Genomic DNA, 18,063 nt, shown 5'->3' on the forward strand with positions numbered 1-18,063 from the left:
TTGTAGTAAAAGCCCCAGGTTTATGTCTGCTGCCAAGCACTCAACTTGAGGTGATGTTCCTCTCTGTCACCCGCTGAACGGCGGAGAGAATTGCACCTTCAGGGGGGAGAGTGAGACCTCATGCTGACACTGTAGCGCTGCCTGCTTAATTTCACTGGAAAGCTGCAGCATTTATCTGCAGATGCATGCTTTGTTTTTCCTAGAAAGTATTAAAAAGGGCTAAAAGTAATTACATTTGGAGACAGTGTCATTTATATAAAATTTTGGAATGTTTCTAATGTTTGTATGCAGGTAGTACAATGCTGAAGCAGTCTTTTAATCTTTTTGATGAATATATTTGATAAAAATATTCATATTGTTCTCCCCCTTTGTACCCAATATAAATCAGATTTGTGCTAAGTTCAGTTTTTTCTTTTTGCGTTTTTGCATAATTAAATGCGACCTCAATGAGACTTCTGTGTGAACAGTTTACAACCACAAAACAGAAAATGTCTTAACATCAGAGAAATAATGAACTAGTACTTTTTCATTAATATTAAGGAATATTTCACTTAAAACAAGCTCCCATATTATGTTGTAATTTTGCTTGACAGTTACTTTTGTCTTATTTCAAATGTAGTAAGGTCTTTGTACGAGAAATTACACACACATTCTTTGTTCTTGCAGTTTAAGTAAATAATTCCTTACGATTAATTTAAAAAGATTTACCAGTTCCACTAACAGATTATGTCAGTTATTACAAGACATTTTTCCATGTTATACGTGAAATAAACTTCCAATGGAACTAGAACTGGGTTGCTAGGTAACGGGCTGGGCTGGCGTTGCTAGGTAACGGGTTGGGCTGGGCTGGCGTTGCTAGGTAACGGCTCAGTGACCTTTGATTGTGAAATAAGTGGAACTAAAACTTTTTCATCAATATTAAGGAATTATTGACTTTAAACAAGCTCCTGAGTTACTTGAAGTTACTTGAATAAGACAGGTACGCTTGTCTTATTCAAATGTACTGAGATGTTTGGACAAGAAACTAGATCAAAAATAGTTGGTCAGATTTGGGGGTAGGTCAATAATTCCTTAACATTAATTAAAGAAAAATTATTAACTCCACTGGCAGATTATTTCACATATAACAAGACATTTTTCTATGTTACAAGTGAAATAACAGGGACTTTTTCATCAATATTAATTAATTATTGACTTCAAACAAGCACCCATATTTGTCTGAAACGTTGCTTGTAAGTTTTGTCTTATTTCAAGTGCACTAAAAACAAGACCAAAAATACTTGGTAAGATTTTGTGTTTTTACAGTGCACAGACTGAGATTCAGCTAGAAAAATTCTGTTGTTTTGAATAATTACAGGGTTGGGCCTTACTGCAGTTGAATAAAACATATAAATCTTATCTAGGAGCTAGATGAACATGTTCAGTTGTACATAAAGGAAGCTGGAAACAGCGTTTTCAGCTCCACACAAAGGATGAGTCGGGCGATCGGAGCTGCTCTGTAATCAGCAGGAAATGTACTGTACAGTGCAATAAGCACATTACTGCAAGCTAAGTGAGGTCAAAGACTTGCCAACTTCATTAAAAAGAGAAAGGGAAATTAGTTGTACAACTGAAGAGGAAACTGATGCTGAGCTCAGCAGCTGCTCTTTTTAACAGCAGTCCATTCTTTCCCATCTACACCGTTCGTCTCGCCTCAGTCTAAATCCCCAGCCAGCAGAGGACACCGGCAGAGAAAGTGCTTGATAAACAGAAAACAGATTTGTAACCCAGTAACAAGCTGAACTCACTGCGAGTGTAAAGGCTGAGGATCACAGCTGAAGATGCTTCTGTCTTATTTTTATTTTCAGCCTCAGATGTGATGAGCTTCGACGGCGGCAGCAGCCTGACGTACCGACCGGGTCCAGTGCCGAGGCAGGGGTCGAAGCAGGTCATCTCCCTGAAGTTCAAAACCCTGAGGAACTCCGGGACACTGCTGCACGCCGAAGGGCGGGAAGGGTCAGTCCTCAGCCTGCAGCTGGAGAGGGGGAAGCTACAGCTGCTGCTCAGACAAGGTAAAACACTTAATATTAGTGCTCGGAGTCTAAAGTTTATTTGTTTTTGCGGCTAAATTATTGAATAAATTAGCATATAAGCTTAACAGGTAAAATATTTATTGTTTTTAATCTGTTATTTAGGACAGCGGTTCCCAAACTTTTCCATGCCATGAACCCCCAAATGGCATTACCTTCTGACCGGGATCTCCGTTTACAAAAACCCAAAGATAATGCTACAAAATATGTAAAAAATATCAATTTTTAGAGTGTTTTTAACCATTATTTAATAATTTCTACATTATTTTAGCATAAGTGCTGCCTCTTACTTTCCAGTTTTAGAGTCTTCTCTTTTTCTTCTGAGAAACTTTTTAATTTCATACTTGCTGGCTATGCTAGCTATGCTAGCTTGACTGGCAGGTAATCAGAAAAAGGAGCCTGGCAAATAACATCTTTAAGTTACATTTTATAATAATAATTGAAAAACAAGGAAGATTTTATGAAGGAAAAATACGGTATAAAAAATGATTATTTAAAGAAAGTTGTAAATATTTTTACAGTATTTTCCTGCAAGTTATACATGTTTTTTCCTCTTCATAATCATTTTTTGACATGTGCAACTAATTCTGGGGTCCAGAAAATACGTTACTATTTCTAACAAATATAAGCTGAAAATGCATTCAGCCAAGTCGGAACAGAGCATACTTTAACATTCTTGGTGGCTAATTAGCGGCCAACGCATCAACTGCTCACACAAACAGGACGCAGTGAGACGGCCAGAGCTCCTCAGGTGTTCTCGTTTGACTGACGGCTCTCTGTGGTGATTGGTCGGTTTGAAACCACAGGAATCCAATTAGCAGCCAGACCATCTGAGCAGAAAGTAATCAGGTTGTTAACACCTGAAAGGAAACCAGAGAAACAGAGAGGAGGGAATAAAGGCAGAGAACATGAAGCGGTTTTCCTCCAGAAAAAGATTTCCTCTGTGTGTTGTTGGGTTCGCCCATACAGAAACAAAGACAGAATCAGCAATCTGGGTCATCATGCTGTCAAAGTTGGTGAGCTAAAAGGAGTACCTCAGCATTTTTTCTATCATGCCAAAATATTAGACATTCTATAAGTAAGAATTAAAACATAATGGTTGTGCTGTGGTGGCGCAGGGGCGCAGTGCAACCCATGTATTGAGGCCTTAGTCCTCATGCCGGTGGTCGCAGGTTTGAGTCCCGGCCTGGTGACATTTGCCGCACATCTTCCCCCTTTTTCTTGTCAAACTACTTTCAAATAAAGGCTACTAGAGCCAACAACACCTTTAACAAAAATACATAATGGTCCATATAAAGTATTTGAACAGCCAGGACTACAGTGAGATGGCTTAGAACTGGGGATGAAAACAGTTAATCCACTTGTGATTGTTGATTAATAGTTCGATTAAAATGAGCTCAATTTGATTAACTAGTAAAATCCACTTAAGAACTTCTTTTAATGTTGTAGTTTTGGTTCCATCCAGTAGAGGGCATCGCTGGTCATCCTTAAGTGGATCCAGTTCATACAGAAATAAATGTGGCGGGACCATACCAGAACAAGAAAGAGAAACGGTCGAAACAGATTCTGATGTGGAATGAAAAATACACTTTAGGTGGTTCTGTTAATAGCTGCATGACTGAGCAGCGTCAACTTCTCAACCAAACATTACTGATTTTCTATGAAAACAAAGATGTGATGATGACAGAAAAGTGGAAAATAATGGAGCAAAATTAGAAGAAAAAAAAACCATGCCAATAGGCAAGGTTGGTTTTGAGGGATGTGGTTAGTTAAAACACTTCCTGAAGTGAAGTTTTAACATTAATTTAAGAGCAACTGCAGACAGTACTTCTGTATGAACATCTCTCTGTTAATGAGAAATTAAGTATTTCACCTATTTTTATTCTTTTCAATGGTAATACTACAGAATAACACAAAATAATGTTAAAATTTATTGATTTTTCTTTCTAATTCAGCAAATTCAGAAAAATTAAACACTTTATGTTATGGAGAGATGGTTGGTTCTCTTGAAATAAGAAAAAACTCATCTGTAAAGCTTGTGGATATACACCCTAAAATACTTACAAGCCACACTTTTCAGATTTTATTTGCATAGTTTTACTATAAAAAAAAAACATTTTTGCACTATTTTATGTTGGGCAACCAGATAAAACCCCAATATTCCACTCTAAAGCAGCTAATCTCAAATTTAGCTGCTCAAACCATCTTACCTTTAGCAAGATGCTGAAAAATATTGCTAAAGGTAAATAAATATTTACCTGATCTATTAAGAAACTGGACTTCAGGTCCAGATTAAGATCTGATACAAATAGATTCAGGCATTTGTTATAAAAATACACAGAAAACTTTTAAAATATAAGTCTATAAAAGAAGGGAACTTCAAAAATAAAACTGTAAAAATAAGAAGAAACTAACTTGGGCTATTTTGAATCATGAGGAAAAAACAGTTTATCCATGAAAGGCAGATCAATTGTTTGATTCATCGTCACAGAGGTCCATGAAAAACGCAGAATGAGATCCTGTGATGTTTTATTGAGAGTTACTGGCTGCCAGCTCACATGCTGGCCTCTGATTGGTTAATCCCCGGCTCTCTCTTGGCGGCTGCATCGCCGTCTCGTTACTGCCATGATGGATGGTTCTGGTTCGTGGCACCATGTGTTACGTCTGGACTCACCAAGACTTTCTGCTCTGCTTGCAGTCCGTACAAAACTGTTTGTTTATGTGAGCGGCGGACATTTTGAGTTTAAACCAGTTTCCAACTGGCATTAACATTCATTTTCATCTTCCAAGGATTGTTTTTGCTCAGTTTTTTAATTTTTTATATATTTTTTTTTACATTTTCAAGAGCTGTGGAGCATCTGAAAAGAGATAAAAGTTTCTAAACAAAGGTTCTGACATTGTGGAAATAACTAATTTATGTCACCTTGAGCGCTCTCTGTAGGACCTTTATCCCCTGCATCTGTGTCACCTTTAAAAAAATGACCCAGGTACTTTTTTGGAAAGTCTCTGTTTCTGTAACGAGTAGATCACCTTGGAAAACTGTCCAATTAGGAAGATGAACTGCATAGCCTTGGGATGAAAAATAGATTTTTCTACATTCTACATTAGAGTTAGAAAATAATTACCAGAAAAATAAAAGTTCAGTTTTTGGTCCATCCAACGAACAAAAAAAAAAAGATTTTGTCTTTTGTGGGTTTTTATTTAGTCGTCGGCTCTTTTTTACGTCCTTCAAAAATGACAAAACATTAATCTCATATTAAACATCAAACTCTGGAGTGTTTCTTCTTTTAAATGCTGTTACATTTTAAACTTATTGTTTCTTTTCACATATCTAAAGTTTCTAAATATCTAACACAGATGGTTCAGGATGGAGGAAAGATTTTCCTCCGATTCATTTCTAGCTGCGTTTTTTTTTTTTTTTTTTTAACTTTATATCAAAAATAAACTTAATTATATATATATTTATTCTTGTACAACATTATTCTCCTAATTTTATGACATTTTTCTTGTATTATTTCATTTAATTTCCCTTTGGGATCAATGAAATATTTTTAAATTCAAATCAAATTTTGACTTAATTCTCGTACTACTTTCTCACAATATAATGAGTTTTTTCTTATAATATTGTGACATAAATCTCATAACATTTCTTCTTACTATCATGCGACTTTATTCATGTAATATTGTGACTTTATTCTTTTAATATTTGGACTTAATTCTCTTATAAATCTTCACAAAATTTTGACTTTTTTGTAATATTTCAACTTATAATAGTCCACCTTTATTCTTATTCTATTATTTTTACTGACGATATTATGATTTTATTTCTCATAATCACTTTTTTCTTGTAACATTTATTTTTGTAATATTTTGACTTAAGTCTTGTATGATTTGCTCACAATATAAATACTTTTTTTCATAATTTTTGACCTAATGTCATGCAGCTGTAATATTTCACCTAATTCTTTTACAATTTCAGATTTATTTTCATATTATTTTGATTCATTATTGTACGACTTTATTCTTGTAACACTGTGACTTTATTTTCTGATGCTCCATCATAAGACTCACAGCCCATTTAGACCCTTATCCGCTCCTCATTTCTTGGGTTTTCTTCTTCTCTCATTGCTTCTCAGAAGCAGTTTTAAGCTTTTTATACATCTTTCAGCTCCCTGCTTCACATTACCTGCTTTATTTATCGCCCGTCTTACTGTTTTGCTCATAATTCAGGTCATCTGCCGACCCAGAGTTCATGCCTGCTGTTCTCCGAAGCGCCAGCACATCCAGGCCTCTTTTCTCCTCCCACCGTTCACTTCAGATCCCGCTCCTCTCTTTATGAGGCAACACTGAGCAACAGCCCGGAAACTGCAACATGATCTTGAATAACGGCAGCACCAAGAGCTCCAATTAGAAACTTCAGAGCTGATTCATTTGGAGCAGAAGCAAATATCTGGCAGAGCTTTTCTGTCATCTGAAGTTATCTGCCTCGTAAGCTCAGTTCCCACCCCGTTATTTTTGGTTCATTTGTTAGTTTTCAGCTTTAGGACATGTGTTATAATTATTATTACTCAACCTTGTCAAGCCGAATCTGATCCTTCTTTTAAAAAAACGAAGTGAATCCTTTCTATCGGGGAATAAAAAGCAACGGATCCAGCTGGAAGCCTCCCGTTATGTGATCTGCATTGAATTGTTACAGGCCGTCTTTGACGGAGGTTGAGCTTTACGAGAGTCAGCCGGCGAAACGATGTAACACCAAGCGGTTTTCCCGATAAGAGTGATCAGATTTAGAGGCGTTTTAATAGGAAGGCAGAAGAGATACGATGAAGCGATTTTCCCCTGAGGTCAGGCGCAGAATGATAAAACAAACGGCATCGACTGTAACGATGAGACAGCGCAGTCAATCCTAATGTCCTTCAGAACAGCATTCAACCTGAAAAGCACTTATACTTTCACTTAATCCAAATTTACTTTTCAGATTCATGGAAATGGATTCAGATTTTAAAAGTAAACATCCAGTTTTCAAAGGCAGACAGGAATGATCTTGATGCTTTCTGAAGGACTTTGTCAGTAAATCAGGGAGTTTCAACAAGCAGCATATCTTTATTAAAATGATTTTATTGTTCGTTTTCACCAAAAAGCCTCATTACTTGTGTTTTTGGTTATTTAAGGATCCCCATTGACGTCCACACCAGACATTACTATAAGAATCCTTTACAAACATTCCTAACAAAAAACACAAGGTGTTTCTTAACACACACAAAAAAAAATAAAAATTGTCCGTTTCTGTTTATTTAGTTGAGATTTTCTTTTGTGAGTTTTTGTCGTGATGCAGGTCTAATTTCATTTATAATTTCCATAAAAAATTTTAAACTTGATCTTGTAAAATCTGCAGAAACCCTGGTTCTGTCAAATATGTAGACAAGCTCAGAACATATTAAAGTATTTCTTCAATAAATGTTAAATGTATGTTTCGTTGTGTTAATGACAGTCCGCTCAAAGTATAGGTATAGATTCCAATTTTGGCCAAAACCAGTGATTTTTACTGCTAAATATAGTGAAAAAGTTGAAGCAAAAACATATAACTGAGTTAAAAATTAATATAAACAGACTGTCAAATTAAAAAATATGTATATTTTGTACATTGTGTGATTATAAAGTATTTATTTATATACTTTATCTTTGATGATAAACTCTAAATCCTTGTTTTCTGAACGCCTCTTTGCCATCACCCTAATTTTTAGCTTCACCCACAGATTTTGCATCCGATTAAAACGAACAAACGGACCAGACCTAAAACTACGATATGCACTGAAGAGAACATAACCTGTTTTCAGAAGCATTAAAAACAGATTAAATTCATTTTTACTCATTCTTGCATAACTCTGCATGTAAGTGTTATAATCCTGTTTACACACGGCTCATTTGAGATTAAGATTATAATAGTTTGGTTGATTTTCTGCTTGACCAATCAGGATTTCTCAAAACGAGTTGCTGAATTCTGACGTCTGAAAAAGCTTCCAGCATTCATATTCAGTGTTATCATTAGGGAAATTTCTCCGTTTGAAAATGTAATATGTGAGCTCGGTCTCTGTCTTTCCCTTCACTTATGAAGTAATCACATCATCCATTTGATGAAACATCCATCCAGTGAGGTCTCCCTCTTTACAACCTGCAGCATATTAATTGTCCTATTAATCAATGCCAGAGAAGATATCTAATTTGTTTTGTCTTTCCTCTCATATTGATTGCTTTTGTGTCTTTCTGCTCATCCACACTGAAATCAAATAAATCATCACAATAGCTGCGCTGACAGCACAGACGTTCCTCTCTATCATGAGGTGAAAATCATAACTTTCTCTGTCTGGATGAAGTTGTTTTTCTGAGGAAAATCTATCCTCTCCTGGAATGAGCTCAAATATCAAAGGTACATTTGTCCGTCATCCTTCCAGCTGCCGGCTCGCCTCTTTCTCTCTCTTTCTTCTCTGTCTCTGACGTTGGGATTGCCTCCCACCACCCCTCCGAAGAATACGCGATGCATTTTTAATGCGCCTTCTCCTGGTTTCTTCTCTCAGCAGAACCGCAAAGTTTTCTCTCACATCCCAAGTGGAGATCCACTTATTAGGACCGGCTGCTGCTCATTCATCATTAATGATGTCTCACCATGTTCCTTTGTATTCACATATTTGGCTTCGGCTTCCAGACAAGTATGCAGATGTACTGATGTGTTTCTAATGAGATGGCCTTGCAGTGACCCTCCCTGCGTGAAGCGGAGAAAAGAAGAGTTTTCTTTATTTATCTTAAGGGATTTTTCTGCTGCTCTGACTTCAGGTCAGACTGTCAGAAAGCAGCAGATGAACAGGTCAAATAACGAGGATGAAAACAAACATGGAGGTCAGGTAACGGAGCAGCCGGCTGTCAGATCAGAGACAGACAGAAAACACGTTACATAAAAACTACAGAGGATAAAAAACTGCACATCCAAACAACAAAACCTGGATGAAAACCTAAAAACATGTAAAGTTATCATTTTTACTGTTATGCTTAAGACGACAAAATAACATGAGTTACAAGGAGAAAGTGGATCAAAACATAAAAATAAGTCAGAATTTGAGTTTGGTTTCACACGCTCGAGTAAAAATAGTATTATTTATTATGTAACACCTCCGTTTTTCCAGGCACCTCTTCGTCCTCTGAGCCCCGTCGGCTGACGTCCGTCGGCAGCCTGCTGGACGACCAGCACTGGCACCTCGTCGTCCTGAGACAGAGAAACTCCCAACTCAACCTCACTGTGGACAGACACACAGAGACGGTCCAAACCGATGAAGAGTTCAGCCTCTGGGACGTCAAACTGGTGCGTAGGAACCAGGAAACGTCCACATAAACCTGATTTAAACTCACTAAATCCACATTATGTTCAGCTGATTGTAGGAGTGTCGCAGAATCCAGACGCAGCCAGGAAAAACTTCCAGGGCTGCCTGGAAAACCTGATGTACAACGGTGTTAACGTAACAGAACTAGCTAAGAACAACGACCAGCAGGTTAGCATAAAGGTAAGTAAAGTTTAAGTTTATTTATTTTTCAAAAATAAAAACAGTGCTAAAAAAATACAAGGCGAAAGCAGCATAGAAACAGATAAAAAATACTTAAATTCCTGCCAGTGACAAAAAATGAAGATGGACACGAACTTATTATTTCACTTTGTTTTACATAAAGCAGCAGAATCTCTACTGTATATTTTCTAAAACATCTCCAAGGAATTCCAGCTGGATCTGCAGACAAACTCCTGAAAGAAAACCATCAAACCTTATTGTGTTTGTTCAGCAAGTTATTCCTATAACTTATTGTTAACTTTAAGAGTGAAAAACAGTTTTAACTCCTCACCATCATTCTACACCCGAGTCCCTCTAACTGAAGTGCATTTTTTTCAGTATTTGTCCTGACATTGTTTTTGTTTATTTGTTTTAAATGAATCCTTCTCTCCTAATTCATAGTTTGCTTAAACCACTTTTATAGACATTGGAAGGTTTTATTAAGGGTTTTCTACACAGTCAGTGCTGTTCTGGGCTCTACATCATAAAAAGTTGTGTCAAAATAATCTCAGTTATAAGCGTAAGGTTTTGTGTTGGTTTTATAAAAATTTTCCCAGATCTCCACACAATAATTAATGTATTAAAAAACAGTACAACATGTAAAGTGTTGATTATAAAGTACACTTTATTTAAAACATCTCCTATTTTATTTTATTTTAACCCTCCACACATCAATGTTTCCATCAGACTGACTTTCATTTAGTTCTTCTAGTCACTGTTTCAGTTTTGAAGTGTTGCTGCTTGTTAAATCATTTTTATATAAATCTTTTGACTCTCAGCTCTTGTTTCTGCTTTTATATAAATCCTCCATCCAGTTCAGTAGAGAAAGGTCGTTTTCCAGTCTTTATCTTCTGATTCTTATCTTTTTCTTTCAGACTAAGACATTTTCTTCTGATAATCGGATCTTATTTTTTTATCATCTTATTATGTGATTAAGGTTTAAATCCAGTGATTTTTCTGTCTTCAGTATCTCTTTATTTAGAACCAACTGGTTTTTGTTTGTCCTCCTGCAGAGCTGTCAGTGACATATTTTTCTAAATCCAAAGGTTACTATGTATCGAGTCCATTCGCTGCTGCAGTGGATCTTTTTCAAGTGTGTTCTGTTCTTATTTTTCCTTTTCGCTTAAATTGCCAAAAACAAATAAAAAAAATAATAACTAAAAACTGGACTCTTACAGATGTTGAAGAAAATGAGTTTATATATTGATGTTGTAATTTTGTATTAAGGATTCTAGAATTGTGGAAAAGTTTGGAATATTGATATGAAACATCTTGAAATTTACTAACCCTTAATACCAAGAATTTTTGGTTTAAGTTCTTATTTTTATACTTAAAATAAGGTAAAACTAACTGATAAGTAACTTCTCAGCAATAATCAATAACTTATTTAATATCATTTTAAAAAGTACTTGTTCCACTGGCAGATTATCCCACTTAAGGGAAAAATGTGTCATTGTAAGTGAACTTTTTTATTAATATTAAGGAAATATTGACTTAAAACAAGCTCTTATTTCTTGCAAGTAGAGCTGCAACGATTCCTCGAATGATTCAAGTACTTCGATTATTAAAAATCCTCTAGGAAAATTACCTGCCTTGAAGCTTTGTTAAATCATGTTTTAATATTTAGCACACCGTATTTTGACACAAATAGGCAGCGCCTATGAGCTGTTGGCGAAAGCTAAGTACTACCAGCATAATGTACTGTACAATTTTTACATTCAGTCCTAAAATAATAATTTACAACAGCCCTACTTGTTAGTTAGTTTTGTCTCATTTCAAGTGTGCTAAGATATTTGCACTTGATTTTAGTCCAAAAATGACTTGGTAAGATTTTGTGTTTTTGCAGTGATTAATCCAGACCATCTTTTAGAAGCAGATGAAGTTTTATTTCTCTATTGTGAGGCGGACGCATCACATATAAACCATCTGCAGAGGCAGCTTTGATATTCATCTCCTCAACTCCCTGAGCGCTGAGCTTTCATATCAGACAGTGAAGGAAGAAAGAATCAATCGCAGCAGCCGAACCTTCTGAAAATAAATAATACAGGCTGAAAATGACTCTTCACAGAGACGCAGGCAGCACATGAAACGAGGTGCCCCCTGTTCCTTCAGTTGTTTTCAGCTAAAGAACACTCAACATCAGCGGATTTCCAGATACTTTCAGGAACGACTGCACTCTGTCAAACATCTGAGCTGCATATAACTTCTGTTTAACTTAAATGTTTGTCTTTTCGAAAGATACGCTCACAGCAGTGAGTTGTGTTAACTTTTTCAAATCTCCAAGAGTTGAACAGATGAAGGTGTTTAAGTTAGCGCTAGGATGAGGTAGTTTCTCGTCTGTAGCAAAATTAGCAAGTTTTGCAAAACAGCAGTGGAAGCACTTTCTCCAAATCACACAAGTCTCATGATTACTACTGGCCGAAAAGACGAAGAAGAAACAGGAAGTGGTAGGAGGATGACGGAACGACATGATTTTTAGTGACTTGAACAAATTTATTAACGTCTAATTTCTTATTTTATGGAAACATTACAATTGCGAGATTGTGTTTTTTCAACATTAGTGGAATATAGACAAAGTTTTGCACTCATTTGTAATGGAAACGCAGCTACTATCAAGAATCATTCAAATGTATTAGTTTAAACCCAGAAATGTCCCATGTCCATTCCAGTGGACATGAGTTACCAGAACTAAAAAAAACAATGTTTACACAACTTGGCTTGTAGTTAAATCAACTTTATTATCTCAATTCTGAGTTAAATCCAAAATTTTCCTGTGGACTTTATGTGCATTTCCAAGGCATTCAAGTTAAACCACCTTCAAATGTTTTACAGTGCAGCTGTTGCTGATTCAAACTCTCTGTTTCTGTGTTGATGCAGAGAAACGGGGAGCAGCAGCAGCAGTGTGAGCTGCTTTTCCTTTCAAAGTGCAGAGCAGCATTATTCCTGACAGAAGCTGTTGCTCTCCCAGTGATGGCGTGTTAACTCAGTTACTGCCTAATTTAAAACACGCCTCTAATGCAGAACCCTCATAGGTGCTAGCATGCAGAGGTGCAGGCCGTTCTGCAGGTTTAATGTGGGGTGAGTAGCTTCGCCGGGTTTTTATCGTCCAATTTTTACTTTATATTTTGCCGTGATGATGCATTCTGCAGCACACGCGTCCATATATCACTTTAACAGCTCTACAAAGGGCTTTTAGATGTCATCTCTGTTTCCAGAGCATTATAAAGATAGCCGGGTGATATTCCCAGCAGAGAGCCGGCGCAGTAATATATTACCGCTGCAGCTTTAGCGGCGGCTGCTGTGTCATTACGCCTCAGAACAATGGACTGCAATGAAGTGACGGCCGAGTCCACACACTCCGCCCCGCCGCCGATGAGACGTTTCAGTTTGTGCTGCTGTTCTCAAGGAGACTCGCTGATGAGACACGCCCCCTGCAGCTGATTAATATTCATGTTTTCTGTTGTTTTATCCCTTCAGTAATCAGTTTTTATTCTTTACTTTCAGGGCAACGTGACCTTTTCCTGCGCCGAGCCGGTTCACGTTGCCGTGACGTTCCCGGGACCCCACAGCTTCCTCCGGTTGCCGTGGACGATGCCATCCGCGTCATCGGGGATGTCCGTAGGGTTTCAGTTCAGGACGTGGAACGAGGCCGGGCTTTTGCTCACCTTTGACCTCCCAAGGCAAGGAGGCGAGGTGTGGCTGTACCTGGCGGAAGCGAGACTCCGCCTGCGGATCCAGAGAGGAGGCAGAGCGCTGCTGGAGCTCAGCGCCGGTCAGTCTGCAGGATGCATCAACTTTTCACATTTTGTCACTTTACAACCACAAACTTCCATGTATTTCCTCCTCTGAGGCCGTTGGACTGCACTGTAAAAACACAAAATATCTCTTAATATCTAAGTTTTAAAAAATTCAGGCAGCTGTCAGGAAGATACTCTAAAGTCAGAACTCGCTTTCCTTTCAAAAAGTGAATCAAGAGTTCTAGTTTCGCTGGCAGATTCTTTCACTAAGATAATCTGAAAATGAATAAAGTACATTTTCATCAATATTAAGGAATTATTTACTTAAAACAAGCTCATTTTCTTGCTGTTTGAAAGTTGCAGTAGAAACTAGACAAAAAAACTGGGTATGGTTTTGTGTTTTTGCATTTAAAATCCGTACAATCGATATTTGCCCTTGTGTATTTTCCCTAGGATCTGGATTGAATGATGGTCAGTGGCATTCGGTGGATCTGACCTCCAGGCACGGCCGCCTCACCGTCTCTGTGGACAAACAGGAAACTGGCGTCGCTCACGCGTCTCCCTCGTTTCCTGTCTTGGTGTCAAACCAGATCTTCTTTGGAGGTAGATGTGAAACACTGCTTTTATGTTAAATAAAGCAAACAGAATTACCAATTTGTACTGTTTTCATTTATCCTCTCTGATATATTTTTTATTAAGCTTTTGAAAAAAGATTTTTACATCTGACCTAATATGTTGAGTATTAATATATTCTTGTGTTTGCCAAGATGTGATCAGACTTTTGTCCTGTTTGTCTTTCATACAGCTTGAAGTTGTTAATATTTCACTTGAGAAGAAACACATTTAGCTGCAGCCAATGAACTTCAAACATTTAGTAATATGCTGTAAAGAAATGCATGGAAACACTTTAAAAACTGATGACTCAATCACAAACAATACTTTACTATTTTTCAAAATGATTTGTTGCTTTTAAATTGAACAAATTGTTCATTGTTTAACACAGTGCTCCAGGAGTAAATCTGTAAAATATAGCTAGTACTAGCTTAGCATCATTAGCAAAGGCTCGTCTGTATCTCAGTAAACCAACATGAACCCACAGGCTTCATCAAAACAAACATTTACAATAAACATTCTCACAAAAGTCTGAATTAAACTTTTACTCCTGAATATTAGTCAGAACTTACAGATGCAGATGGATGGATGAGCTTGATACTGAGAGTTAAACAAGATGGCTGACTTCCTGCTACATGCCCAAACAGACCTTTAAAATAAAATACATCACTAAATTGACATAAAGCACTTATCCTACCCCAAACTAAGGGAGACTTTCCTCTCTTGTAAGTCAGGGAGCAATTAGAGTTTGAGTTGAACTTCATTATTCCTCATGATGTTTACCAGGAGTGGGGTTCGAACCCACGAGGACATCTGTCCATTGGATCTTAAGTCCAATGCCTTAACCTCTCGGCAATCCTGGTGGCTTTAGCTTCTGCCTCTCAGGTAGATTTTATTTGGCTCTCAAATCCAACTGATGACGAATTTAGCCTGTTTGCTCAGGCGGTTGATGCATATTTAGACATTTTATTTTAGGTACCGTATTTGTCATTTAATAATCATGTAGAGTAAATACAACCACATCCATCCAGTGACACCCAAATGTTTTTTTGGCAATAAGTTAATGGTTTTTGGTGTGTGAAAAACAAGCCATTTCAAAAACCTCCTGATTGTTTAACAATCTGTGGGCACTGCCCCGTGGCTCAGCAACCTCAGCCCTGTTACTTAGCAACAGAAGCTGAGCCCCAGCACATTTGGTCAGCTGGTTGTAACGCAGTATGTGCTGTACAATGGCTGCTGGAAATGACAAGTGTTTTGTTGTTGCCTTACCACTTGCTGCATTATTGTTGGTGATGCAGGAAGCTCTACTAATGCTTTTCAAAGATGTACAGTTGCATAATTGCACTTCTGATTGTAAACGTTAAGTTGGGGCGCATGGTCAGCAGCAGCTTAGTTACATTTAAAGTGACAAGAGGCCCTGAAACATCTCAAAATAGGCAGAACTGACCAGACTAAATCTCTTTATCTCAGAATGATTATATGCAAACAAGTTAGTTCATAAACTTATTCCAACCTGTTCAAGGAAACATAATAGGTCACCTTTAAAATACTAATATTTTGTAGAAAAAAATAATCGTTTTTGTGACTTTAAGTCAGGTTAGGTTTTGATATCAGTGCTTTTGACTTGGTGTCTTTGGCCCCAAAGTTTGGGCTCGAGAACTGATTGCTCATTTCCCATAACATGAATATCTGATACGCTTCCACTGGTAGCCTTTTTACAGTTATTAAAGTTAAAGGCTTACCTAATTTTTCTCCCTTTTAATCTTCCTTTTCTTAATTTTAAGGCAATTTTCTTTCTCCTTTCCTCCCTGTTATCCTGTCCCACCCTTTTTGTTCGCTCTCATTTTTTGTTCGCTCATTGTTTCATTTTTCACCGCCTAAACGCCTGTCCTGATTTTGCCCGCCAAGCAAGATTCTAGTCCAAACATATTCTTATATCTGCCTTACGGCTCTTTATCATCTCACACATGCAGATTCACAGGTTTAAACACTATGTTCTTCTCCATATTTAATGGACTACAGAAGGAAAAAATAGTTCCTCCTGTTGGAGCGGTATCGACTTCAACATGATAAGAACCAACTCACCACAAATCAGAGGTTTACTCTAATTTAGAGGATATTCATCAATTTAATTTCATGTTAGTTTTGTATATAATTTTACTTGGTATTTATTCTCTCTAAGTTTAATTGATACAATCTTTGCTGCTGCATTTTAATCTCCTCTCTGCTGCTTTTTCAAGGATGTCCTGCTGAAGATTATAACCAGGAATGTAAAAAACCTCACGGCACTTTCCAGGGCTGCATGCGTCTCCTCGCTTTGGACAACCAGCCAGTCGACCTCATCATGGTGCAGCAAAGGCTTCTGGGAAACTACAGCCAACTCCAGATCGACATGTGCGGCATCATCGACAGGTCAGAGCCTCCAAAATGCTTCCTGTCGGTTCGCAGTTACAACAGCATTTTCCAGATGGTTTCAGTAAACACAAATCGTGTTAGCAGCAATGATTTTCTGGGAAATATGGTTATGGATTCTGGGAGTGTTTATATTTGGTCCAGAGTTAATGTACTATTTCTGCTGGAAAATTATTTACTGCCCTACAGAAGAGTGGAAGGTTTTGCAGAAAACCTTAGAGATGCATTTCCTCCTGGTTACGATTCACAAAATCAATTAACAGGACTGTATTCGCCTTCATTTTTGATGTTATCTGAAAAATTATAAATCCTTTCTAATTATGGATGTACAATCAATAAATAATAATTCATATCATGATCAAACATGTGATCAAAATCAATAATTTGATAGGATGTTTAATATATAAAATATTCACTGGACTCTGATCCAGAACCACAGAGCATTCTGGGAGATCTAGGCAGAGGAAAGACTTTTAACTAAGCTGTGTTTGTGGCATCAACTAACCCACTCACTCTTTGGTTGCCTAGCAACCTGCTGGGTAAGAAGCAGTTTCAAGCCCTCCCACCCCCCAACTGCGGTTGCCTAGCAACAACCTGCTGAGTAACTGGCGCAGCAGCAGTTTCAGGTTTCCCACCGTGCCTCCGAACTGCTTAAAAATATAAAACAAAGGCGAGGAGAGAAAACTGGAAAAAACAGGGAAGGTCTCGCCACCATTTTAAAACATAAAACTAATCAATAATTATCTATATCGACTCATATGAAACACTTAGATCACGTTAAGTTTTCCCACCATATTGTCCAACTCTAATTCTAACGTAATTTAAGAAGGTGAATCATCATAGCTGTCCAAGAATTATCATAACTCAAATTAAGTCTTGTTTCAGCTACCTCTGCTAGGAAGACTGGAACATAGTTTATCCTTTAAAGAAGATACCAGGAGTGGGGTTTGAACCCACGAGGACATCTGTCCATTGGATCTTAAGTCCAACGCCTTAACCTCTCGGCCATCCTGGTCCTGATGTGTGTTCATTGCAAAAACACAAAGTCTTACCAAGTATGTTTGGTCTAGTTTCTAATAAAAGTATTTTAGAACGGTTGAAATAACAAGTACATTTCCAGCAAGGTATTTTAAAGTCAATAACTCCTTACTAACAATGAAGATGTGCTATTTCCACTGACAGATTATTATAAGACCCCATATCCTTCTAGCACAGCATTGACCCCAGCACCTTTCATGAGATAACTGGTGAGGATTTACAGCAGGAGCTTACCAGGAGTGGGGTTCGAACCCACGAGGACATCTGTCCATTGGATCTTAAGTCCAACGCCTTAACCTCTCGGCCATCCTGGTGGCTGTGAGGACTCACTCTCAAACCATTCACACATAGACATTGACCAGGAGGAAGACCTGGATCTCCATCAGCTCAGAATCACATGCAACAAAGCAGCAATGTCTGTTTCAATGCCTTTCTTTAGCAGCCATCTTGATCTCTTTTACTGTTTCCAGTGGAATCCCTCTTGATGTTAAGTTCTAACTATCCATGTTAGTTTAAACTTTTGTCAGTTTTAAACAATTAAAACCCAAAATTATTTTTATCTCTTGAAGTTTTGTTCACGTTTAGTCATAGATATTACCACTCTAC

At 37.5% G+C, this 18,063-nt stretch overlaps 1 protein-coding gene and 3 non-coding genes across 4 annotated transcripts in view; 1 reads left to right on the plus strand and 3 right to left on the minus strand.

Moving 5' to 3' along the window:
* LOC106929533 (contactin-associated protein-like 4) overlaps window positions 1-18,063 on the plus strand; it is a 99,943-nt gene that overhangs the window by 46,469 nt on the left and 35,411 nt on the right. The window contains exons 5-10 of the mRNA XM_015006550.2: window positions 1,848-2,051; window positions 9,245-9,420; window positions 9,488-9,619; window positions 13,163-13,430; window positions 13,849-13,998; window positions 16,248-16,419. Of these exons, the coding sequence (XP_014862036.2) occupies window positions 1,848-2,051; window positions 9,245-9,420; window positions 9,488-9,619; window positions 13,163-13,430; window positions 13,849-13,998; window positions 16,248-16,419 (1,102 nt within the window). The remainder of the gene's footprint in view (window positions 1-1,847; window positions 2,052-9,244; window positions 9,421-9,487; window positions 9,620-13,162; window positions 13,431-13,848; window positions 13,999-16,247; window positions 16,420-18,063) is intronic.
* trnal-uaa (transfer RNA leucine (anticodon UAA)) lies at window positions 14,788-14,870 on the minus strand. Its single transcript has one exon. It is a non-coding gene; the product is annotated as a tRNA-Leu (tRNA).
* trnal-uaa (transfer RNA leucine (anticodon UAA)) lies at window positions 17,352-17,434 on the minus strand. The gene has a single exon. It is a non-coding gene; the product is annotated as a tRNA-Leu (tRNA).
* Window positions 17,689-17,771, minus strand: trnal-uaa (transfer RNA leucine (anticodon UAA)). The gene has a single exon. It is a non-coding gene; the product is annotated as a tRNA-Leu (tRNA).

Source organism: Poecilia mexicana, unplaced genomic scaffold (assembly GCF_051168715.1).
Source record: "Poecilia mexicana isolate PSO_F unplaced genomic scaffold, ASM5116871v1 scaffold_17, whole genome shotgun sequence".
Lineage (NCBI taxonomy): Eukaryota > Metazoa > Chordata > Actinopteri > Cyprinodontiformes > Poeciliidae > Poecilia > Poecilia mexicana.